This window comes from Seriola aureovittata, chromosome 2 (genome assembly GCF_021018895.1).
Source record: "Seriola aureovittata isolate HTS-2021-v1 ecotype China chromosome 2, ASM2101889v1, whole genome shotgun sequence".
In the NCBI taxonomy this organism is placed as follows: Eukaryota; Metazoa; Chordata; class Actinopteri; order Carangiformes; family Carangidae; genus Seriola; species Seriola aureovittata.
The window spans coordinates 18,371,126-18,381,747 of NC_079365.1; the positions used below are offsets into that span (position 1 = coordinate 18,371,126).

The following is a 10,622-nucleotide window of genomic DNA, read 5'->3' on the forward strand; positions in this document are numbered from 1 at the left end:
GGGGGTCGACGAGGGAGTTTTGGAGGATGGGAGGGATGCTCAGGGGTGTTAGCTGATGGTTAGAGGCTTCACTGTCACCTTTTCCAGACATATATGAGGTGAGTGTGGGTTTATACGAGGTGTGTCAGGGTGCAGGAATAGAAGGGGACACACACCGAAAGATGTGACCTGACATGTGATTTGCATTATAACTCTGTTGGGGGTGCCTAATAAGACTGGCAACACTTGTAAAAGATGGGCCACAAACAGTCAATCAGAGTAGACAGGCCTAATGAGAAGGAAGCCTTCCCAAAATTAATGTTAATGAATGCAGATGCTGTAGTAGGCCTGAGGCTGTTGAAATATCCACATATACAAACAAACAACAGACAGTAGCATTCCTCAAAGACAATGAGTGATGGTTATTAACAAGGTGAAAGAGAACAGACTTACTCTGCAAGATTTACTGGACAGCTTGCCCGTCAGATCATATTTTCCTTTTAACTCTTTAAGCAGCTGCTCCAGATGACTCTTCTCCTCTTTTCCGGTGTAGTCCGGGTCTAAGAGCACATAGGCCCGCCAGTTGGCGGAGTCGAACCCCCAGTGCACTGTCCGGTTCTCGAGTCTCTTGTGACTGTGGACCACAAACTTGTGAGGTGGGAACATGAGCCTGCAGTCCATGCACTGGATGCAGGCGGCACTAGGGCCGGTGTACAGTTCCGGGACAAACAAGCCTTTACACCGGCCAAAACATTCATGATAGACTTTGAAGCTCTTCTCGGTTCGCTCCAACTCCAGGGAGCCCAACTCCTTGTTGCAGTGAGGGGGGTAAGTACCGCCGTAGATGAGAGCGTTGCAGAGGCGCTCAGCATCCGTCTGAGTGATCAGCCCGCAGGACGGAGCCGAGAAGGGCAGGATCCCTACCACTTTGAGGATCTCCAGCTGGTCCGCCGTGCACCTGGAGCAGTAGATGTGCAGGTCGTCACACACTGAGTTGATCTGCTGGAGGGAGAAATCTCTCAGGACGCTGTTCAGTATCTGCGGCAAGCACAGACGCTTCTCGCCGCCGACCACAAAGCAGGAGATGGGCTCCCGCTCCAGGACCGTCTCGCACCTCTCCGTGGAGCGGTCGGACGGGATGAAAAGTGGACCGGACATCACTGGAGGGGTCTGTGCCGGCAGGGTGAGCATCATCTCTGCGGATTTTCCATCTTTACCGAAGAGTGAGTCCTGGTGCCACCGAGCGGAGAACGCCGCTGGTCCACCGAGAGAGCGCATGGAACTCAGATGAAACTGCTTCAGAGTTTGTTGAAGTCCGGGATGGGGCTGAAAGCTCGTACCCTCCATGTTGTTGCCGGTTAGAAAAGAGAGTTCTAAACTCAAAATGAAAGCTGAATATGACTTATCGGATCAGGCGTCCTCAGCATCCGGCTACACGCTCAATAACGCGCATTTCCATGTCACCGGAGAAGCTTCCCAGCGCGTCCATTCAGAAAACTGAAGGCTGCTGAATTCATAGGGGCAGTTCCTGTAAGCAGACGCAATTAAAGTCGACAACTCCGAGACTCAAAAGTCGTATTATCCAACGCACAATCACCGGTTACTGTGTTTCTATGCGCTCCTGCGGTTTTACGCACTCCAAATGTGCGCCCGAAATATGCTTCGTCTGCTCAGTCTGGCGTACTCTCAGTCTGTCTCCCCTCTCACTCAATGTGTGAGTCTCTCTCTCTCTCTCTCTCTCTATCTCTCTCTCTCTCTCTCTCTCCCTCTCTCTCTCTCTCTCTCGCCCTCTCTGTTTGTTTGTGTCTGGTTCAGTCATTGAATCCCAGCCAGGAATGTGACTGACTCCCCGGGCTGGCTCTTCCCTCAGCCAGCTGTTCCTCCCTCTGCTACATGGCAGCTGCACATAGAAAAAAAAAAAGAAAAAAAAGAAAAAGAAAAAAAATCCCTCTGAACCGAAGCGAGGGTGGAGATTAGGAAAATATAGGCTAGTTGATGCTGGAAATATAAAAATAAACTTTGCTACTTCAAATGTTTAAGCTTCGCAGATCAACATTTTAGTCTTTTTTTTTTTTTTTTGCAAAAACTTGTTTCTTAAACATGTACATTTAAAATGAGGTAATCGGTTAAAAGGTAACCTGACACAGTTGAAACATGCAGTAATGGAAAGTAATGTTTCATGTGTCCAGTGGTGGAAAGTAGCTAAGAAGCTTATTTTTATTCATGTAAACTTACTCTAAATATATATTTGAGGTACTACATTTTGGAGGGAAATATTCTTCTTCTCACTCCAAGGGCGTAGGTTTGGTATCAACATTGGTAGGGACGGAACAACCCCCGCCACCACTCCAAAAGAAAGAGATTGGCTTTTTTATGCCATCAGTGAAACGGTTTAACATATAAGATCCGAATTGACATTCAGAAATGCCCATAGGCAAAGGTAATATATGTACATGTGTTGAATTTCCATATATGAAATATGAAGCCTACATATTAAAAGTATAGCCTATATATGTAAAGATTACATATGAAACCTGTTAGAAATTGGAACAATATCATATATTGAAATATATAGAAACTAATAGAAACATTTTCATATGTCTGTTTATATTATAGACATATGATATATAAATATACAGTATATCCATCCCAAAGCCTGTCAGTATATGTTCATATTATATGTGTAAATATAAAAGATTCCCTTTCATGTTTGAAAAAATTGACTGAGAATACAACATTTGTTGGATTGGATAGATGTTTCATGGCCTTCATTCTTTCATCCTGCATCCCAACCCGATGCCCATGGTGATACTTAACCATTTCTGAACCTGAAACAGTAGAGCAAAAAAAGTCTTATTATAGTAAGGTATTAAAAACATCACACAATAGTAAGGCAAAAAAATTATCATAGGAGGTTAGAGTATAGTAAGTCATAAAAACATCATAGTGTAGTAAGGGATGAAAATGTTGTAAAATGTCATGGTATAGTAAGGCATAAAATGTCATAGTATAGTAAGGCATAAAAACATGATAGTATAGTAAGGTGTGAAAATGTCATAAAAACATAACAGTGCAATAAGGCATAAAAACGTCATAGTATAATGAGGCATAAAACGTCAAAATATAGTAATGCATAAAAATGTCATAGTACAGTAAGGCATTGAGATGTGAAAAAGGTCACAGTATAGTAATGCATAAAAATGTCATAGAACATCATAATTGAATGTCAAAAACTGTGATAGTACACGAAGGCATAAAAAAGTCATAAAACTCCATATTATAGTAAGGCATAAAATTTCAAAAAACATCATAGTAAACTAAAGAATGAAAATGTGAAAAACATCGTAGTATAGTTAGGCATAAAAAAGTCATAGTATAGTAAGTGCATAAAATTGTCACAGTATAGTAAGGCATAAAAATGTTATAAAAATGTAACAGTATAGTAAGGCATAAAAACGTCATAGTATAGTAAGGCATAAATATGTCGAAAAAATGTAACAGTATGGTAAGACATAAAAACGTTATAGTATAATAAAGCACAAAATTTCAAAAAACATCATAGTATAGTAAAGCATAAAAATGTCAAAAAAATGTAACAGTGTAGTAAGGCATAAGAACGTCATAGTATAGTAAGGCATAAATATGTAAAAAAAATGTAACAGTATAGTAAGGCATAAAAAGTCATAGTATGGTAAGGCATAAAAAGTCATAAAAACATCATAGTATAGTGAGGCATAAAAAGTCATAAAAAAGTCATAGTATAATAAGGCATAAAAAGTCATAAAAACGACATAGTATAGTAAGGCATGAACATTCATAGTATAGTAAGGTATAAAAAGTCATAAAAACGACATGTATAGTAAGGCAAAAAAAGTCATAATAACAAAGTATAGTAAGGCATAAAAAGTCATAGTATAGTAAGGCATAAAAAGTAATTAAAAAGTCATAGTATATTAAGGCATAAAACGTCATAGAATAGTAAGGCATAAAAAGTCATAAAAACATCATAGTATAATAAGGTATAAAAAATCATAGTTTAGTAAGGCATAAAACGTCATAAAAAAGTCATAGTATAGTAAGGCATAAAAAGTCATGAAAACGACATAGTATAGTAAGGCATGAACATTCATATTATAGTAAGGCATAAAAAGTCATAAAAAAGTCAGAGTATAGTAAGGCATAAAAAGTCAAAAAAACAACATAGTATAGTAAGGCATGAAAAGTCATAAAAAAGTCATACAATAGTAAGGCATAAAAAATCATAAAAAGTCATAGTATAATAAGGCATAAAAAGTTATAAAAACGTCATAGTATAGTAAGCCATAAAAAGTCATAAAAACGACATAGTATAGTAAGGCATGAACATTCATAGTATAGTAAAGCAAAAAAAGTCATAAAAACAAAGTATAGTAAGGCATAAAAAGTCATAGTATAGTAAGGCATAAAAAGTAATTAAAAAGTCATATTATATTAAGGCATAAAACGTCATAGAATAGTAAGGCATAAAAAGTCATAAAAACATCATAGTATAATAAGGCATAAAGAGTCATGAAAACGTCATAGTATAGTAAGGCATAAAAAGTCATAAAAAAGTCATAGAATAGTAAGGCATAAAAAATCATAAAAAGTCATAGTATATTAAGGCATGAAAAGTCATGAAAACGTCATAGTATAGTAACGCATGAAAAGTCATAAAAACGACATAGTATAGTAAGGCATAAAAAGTCATAAAAACCATATAGTATAGTGAGGCATAATAAGTCATAGTATAGTTAGGCATGAAAAGTCGTAAAAGTGTCATATTATAGTAAGGCATAAAAAGTCATAAAAACGTCATAGAATAGTAAGGCATAAAAAGTCATAAAAACGACATAGTATAGTAAGGCATAAAAAGTCATAGTATAGTATGGCACAAAAAGTTATAAAAACGTCATAGTATAGTGAGACATAAAAAGTCATAGTATAGTAAGGCATAAAAATTCATTAAAAAAATAGTATAGTAAGGCATAAAAAGTCATTGTATAGTAGGGCATAAAAAGTCATAAAAACGACATCGTATAGTAAGGCATAAAAAGTCATAGTATAGTATCGCATAAAAAGTCATAAAAAAGTCATAGTATAGTAAGGCATAAAAAGTCATAAAAAAGTCATAGTATAGTAAGGCATAAAAAGTCACAAAAACGACATAGTATAGTAAGGCATGAACATTCATAGTATAGTAAGGCAAAAAAAGTCATAAAAACAAAGTATGGTAAGGTATAAAAAGTCATAGTATAGTAAGGCATAAAAAGTAATAAAAAAGTCATTGTATAGTAAGGCATAAAAAGTCATAAAACCAACATAGAATAGTAAGGCATAAAAAGTCATAAAAATATCATAGTATAATAAGGCATAAAAAGTCATAGTATAGTAAGGCATAAAACGTCATAAAAAAGTCATAGTATAGTAAGGCATAAAAAGTCATGAAAACGACATAGTATAGTAAGGCATGAACATTCGTATTATAGTTAGGCATAAAAAGACATAAAAACAACATAGTATAGTAAGGCATAAAAAGTCATAGTATAGTAAGGCATAAAAAGTAATAAAAAAGTCATAGTATAGTAAGGCATCAAAAGTCATAAAAAAGTCATAGTATAGTATGGCATAAAAAGTTATAAAAACGTCATAGTATAGTAAGGCATAAAAAGTCATAAAAAAGTCATAGTATAGTAAGGCATAAAAAGTCATAAAAACGATATAGTATAGTGAGGCATAATAAGTCATGGTATAGTAAGGCATAAAAAGTCGTAAAAGCGTCATATTATAGTAAGGCATAAAAAGTCATAAAAATGTCATAGTATAGTAAGGCATAAAAAGTCATAAAAAAGCCATAGAATAGTAAGGCATAAAAAATCATAAAAAGTCATAGTATATTAAGGCATGAAAAGTCATGAAAACGTCATAGTATAGTAACGCATGAAACGTCATAAAAAAGTCATAGTATAATAAGGCATAAAAAGTCATAAAAACGATATAGTATAGTGAGGCATAATAACTCATGGTATAGTAAGGCATAAAAAGTCGTAAAAGCGTCATATTATAGTAAGGCATAAAAAGTCATAAAAACGTCATAGTATAGTAAGGCATAAAAAGTCATAAAAACGACATAGTATAGTAAGGCATAAAAAGTCATAGTATAGTATGGCACAAAAAGTTATAAAAACGTCATAGTATAGTGAGACATAAAAAGTCATAGTATAGTAAGGCATAAAAATTCATAAAAAAAAATAGTATAGTAAGGCATAAAAAGTCACTGTATAGTAGGGCATAAAAAGTCATAAAAACGACATCGTATAGTAAGGCATAAAAAGTCATAGTATAGTATGGCATAAAAAGTTATAAAAACAAAGTATAGTAAGGCATAAAAAGTCATAGTATATTAAGGCATAAAACCTCATAGAATAGTAAGGCATAAAAAGTCATAAAACCAACATAGAATAGTAAGGCATAAAAAGTCATAGTATAGTAAGGCATAAAAAGTCATGAAAACGACATAGTATAGTAAGGCATGAACATTCGTATTATAGTAAGGCATGAAAAGTCATGAAAACGTCATAGTATAGTAAGGCATAAAAAGTCATAAAAACGATATAGTATAGTGAGGCATAATAAGTCATAGTATAGTAAGGCATAAAAAGTCGTAAAAGCGTCATATTATAGTAAGGCATAAAAAGTAATAAAAACGTCATAGTATAGTAAGGCATAAAAAGTCATAAAAACGTCATAGTATAGTAAGGCATAAAAAGTCATAAAAACGTCATAGAATAGTAAGGCACAAAAAGTTATAAAAACGTCATAGTATAGTGAGACATAAAAAGTCATAGTATAGTAAGGCATAAAAATTCATTAAAAAAATAGTATAGTAAGGCATAAAAAGTCATTGTATAGTAGGGCATAAAAAGTCATAAAAACAACATTGTATAGTAAGGCATAAAAAGTCATAGTATAGTATGGCATAAAAAGTTATAAAAACGTCATAGTATAGTAAGGCATAAAAAGTCATAAAAAAGTCATAGTATAGTAAGGCATAAAAAGTTATAAAAACGACATAGTATAGTAAGGCATGAACATTCATAGTATAGTAAGGCATAAAAAGTCATAAAAAGGACATAGTATAGTAAGGCATAAAAATTCTAAAAAAAAATAGTATAGTAAGGCATAAAAAGTCATTGTATTGTAAGACATAAAAAGTCGTAAAAACGTAATAGTATAGTAAAGCATAAAAAGTCATAAAAAAACATAGAATAGTAAGGCATAAAAGTAATAAAAACAATATAGTATAGTAAGGCCTGAACATTCATAGTATAGTAAGGCATAAAAAGTCATGAAAAAGTCATAGTATAGTAAGGCATAAAAAGTCATAAAAACGACATAGTATAGTAAGGCATGAACATTCATAGTATAGTAAGGCATAAAAAGTCATAGTATAGTAAGGCATAAAAAGTAATAAAAAAGTCATAGAATAATAAGGCATAAAAAGTCATAAAAACAACATAGTATAGTAAGGCATAAAAAGTCATAAAAAAGTCGTAGTATAGTAAGGCATAAAAAGTCATAAAAAAGTCGTAGTATAGTAAGGCATAAAAAGTCATAAAAACGGCATAGTATAGTAAGGCATGAACATTCATAGTATAGTAAGGCATAAAAAGTCATAGTATAGTAAGGCATAAAAAGTCATAAAAAAGTCACAGTATAGTAAGGCAAAAAAACTGATAGAATAGTAAGGCATAAAAAATCATAAAAAGTCATAGTATAGTAAGGCATAAAAAGTCATAGTATAGTAAGGCATAAAAAGTTATAGTATAGTAAGGCATAAAAAGTCATTAAAACGACATAGTATAGTAAGGCATAAAAATGTCATAGAATAGCAAGGCATAAAAAGTCATAAAATCGACATAGTATAGTAAGGCATAAAACGTCATAAAAATATCATAGAATAGTAAGGCATAAAAAGTTATAGTATAGTAAGGCATAAAAAGTCAAAAAAACGTCATAGTATAGTGAGTCATAAAAAAGTCATCGGATAGTAAGGCATAAAATCGTCATAGTATTGTAAGTCATGAAGTCATACTATAGTAAGGCATAACTTTTCATAGTAGAGTTAGGCATAAAATTGTCATAATATAGTAAGGCATGAAAAGTCATAAAAACATCATACTATAATAAGGCATAAAATGTCATAGTATAGTAAGGCATAAAAAGTCATAGTATAGTAAGCATAAAAAGTCATACAAACGTCACAGTATAGTAAGGCATTAAAAAGTCATAAAAACGTCATAGTATAGTAAGGCATAAAACGTCACAGTATAGTAAGGCATGAAAAGTCATAAAAAGTCATACTATAGTAAGGCATAACTTTTCATAGTAGAGTTAGGCATAAAAAGTCATAAAAACGTCATAGTATAGTAAGCCATAAAAAGTCATAGTATAGTAAGGCATAAAAAGTCATAGTATAATAAGGCATAAAAAGTCATAGTATAATAAGGCATAAAAAGTCATAGTACAGTAAGGCATAAAACGTCATAGTATAGTAAGGCATGAACATTCGTATTATAGTTAGGCATAAAAAGTCATATTATAGTAAGGCATGAACATTCATAGTATAGTAAGGGATAAAAAGTCATAAAAACGTGATAGTAAGGCATAAATAGTCATAGTATAGTAAGGTATGAAAAGTCATAAAAACGTCACAGTATAGTAAGGCATTTAAAGTCATAAAAAGTCATAGTATAATAGGGCATAAAAAGTCATACTATAGTAAGGCATGAACATTCATAGTATAGTAAGCATAAAAAGTCATTGTATAGTAGGCATAAAAAGTCATTGTATAGTAAGGCATGAACATTCATAGTATAGTAAGACATAAAAAGTCATAGCATAGTAAGGCATAACTTTTCATAGTAGAGTTAGGCATAAAAAGTCATTGTATAGTAGGCATAAAAAGTCATAGTATATTAAGGCATAAAAAGTCATTGTATAGTAAGGCATAAAAAGTTATAGTATAGTAAGGCATGAACATTCATAGTATAGTAAGCCATAAAAAGTCATAGTATAGTATCGCATAAAAAGTCATAGTATAGTAAGCCATAAAAAGTCATTGTATAGTAAGGCATGAACATTCATAGTATATTAGGGCACAAAAACATCATAGTATGGTAAGGCAAAAATAGTCATAGTATAGTGAAGCATAAAAAGTCATAGTATAGTAAGGCAAAAAAGTCTTAGTATAATAAGACATAAAAATGTCATAGTATAATAAGGCATAAAAAGTAATAGTATAGTAAGGCATAAAAAGTCACAAAAACGTCATAGAATAGTAAGGCATAAAAAGTCATGAAAACGTCATAGTATAATAGGGCATAAAAATTCATGAAAAAGACATAGTATAGTAAGGCATAAAAAGTCATAAAAACGTTATAGAATAGTAAGGCATAAAAAGTCATAGTACAGTAAGGCATAAAAAGTCATACAAACGTCACAGTATAGTAAGGCATAAAAAGTCATAAAAACGTGATAGTAAGGCATGAAAAATATAATAAGGTATAAAAATTCATAAAAACATCATAGTATTTTAAGGCATAAAAAGTCATAGTATAGAAAGGCATAAAAGGCATGAAAACGACATAGTATAGTAAGGCATAAAAAGTCATAAAGCGTTATAGAATAGTAAGGCATAAAAAGTCATAGTACAGTAAGGCATAAAAAGTCATACAAACGTCACAGTATAGTAAGGCATAAAAAGTCATAAAAACGTCACAGTATAGTAAGGCATAAAAAGTCATAGTATAGTAAGGCATAAAAAGTCATATTATAGTGAGGTATAAAAAGTCATAGCATAGTAAGGCATAAAAAGTCATGAAAACGTCATAGTATAGTAAGGCAAAAAAAGTCATAGAATAGTAAGGCATAAAAAGTCATAGTATAGTAAGGCATAAAAAGTCATAGTATAGTGAGGCATAAAAAGTCATAGTATAGTAAGGCATAAAAAGTCACAAAAACGTCATAGTATAGCAAGGCATAAAAAGTCATAAAAACGTCATAATATAGTAAGGCATAAAATGTCATAGTATAGAAAGGCATAAAAAGTCATGAAAACGACATAGTATAGTAAGGCATAAAAAGTCATAAAAACGTCATAGTATAGTAAGGCATAAATAGTCATAGTATAGTGAGGCATAAAAAGTCATAAAAACATCATATTATAGTAAGGCATAAATAGTCATAGTGTAGTGAGGCATAAAAAGTCATAGTATAGTAATTCCTAAAAAGTCATGAAAACGTCATAGTATATTAAGGCAAAAAAAGTCATAGAATGGTAACGCATAAAAAGTCATAGTATAGTGAGGCATAAAAAGTCATAGTATAGTAAGGCGTGAAAAGTCATGAAAACGAAGTAGTATAGTAAGGCATAAAAAGTCATACTATAGTAAGGCATTTAAAGTCATAAAAACATCATACTATAATAAGGCATAAAAAGTCATAGTATAGTGAGGCATAAAAAGTCATAGAATAGTAAGGCATAAAAACTCATAAAAACATCATAGTATAGTAAGGGATAAAAAGTCATAGAATAGTAAGGCATAAAAACTCATAAAAACGTC

The 10,622-nt window shown here is 32.3% G+C and overlaps 1 protein-coding gene across 1 annotated transcript in view; it reads right to left on the bottom strand.

Moving 5' to 3' along the window:
• Positions 1-8,155, bottom strand: part of skib (v-ski avian sarcoma viral oncogene homolog b) — a 37,468-nt gene extending 29,313 nt beyond the window's left edge. The window contains exon 1 of the mRNA XM_056397483.1: positions 433-8,155. Coding sequence (XP_056253458.1) covers positions 433-1,326 — 894 coding nt within the window. The 5' untranslated portion in view covers positions 1,327-8,155. The remainder of the gene's footprint in view (positions 1-432) is intronic.
• Positions 8,156-10,622: the final 2,467 nt, after the last annotated feature.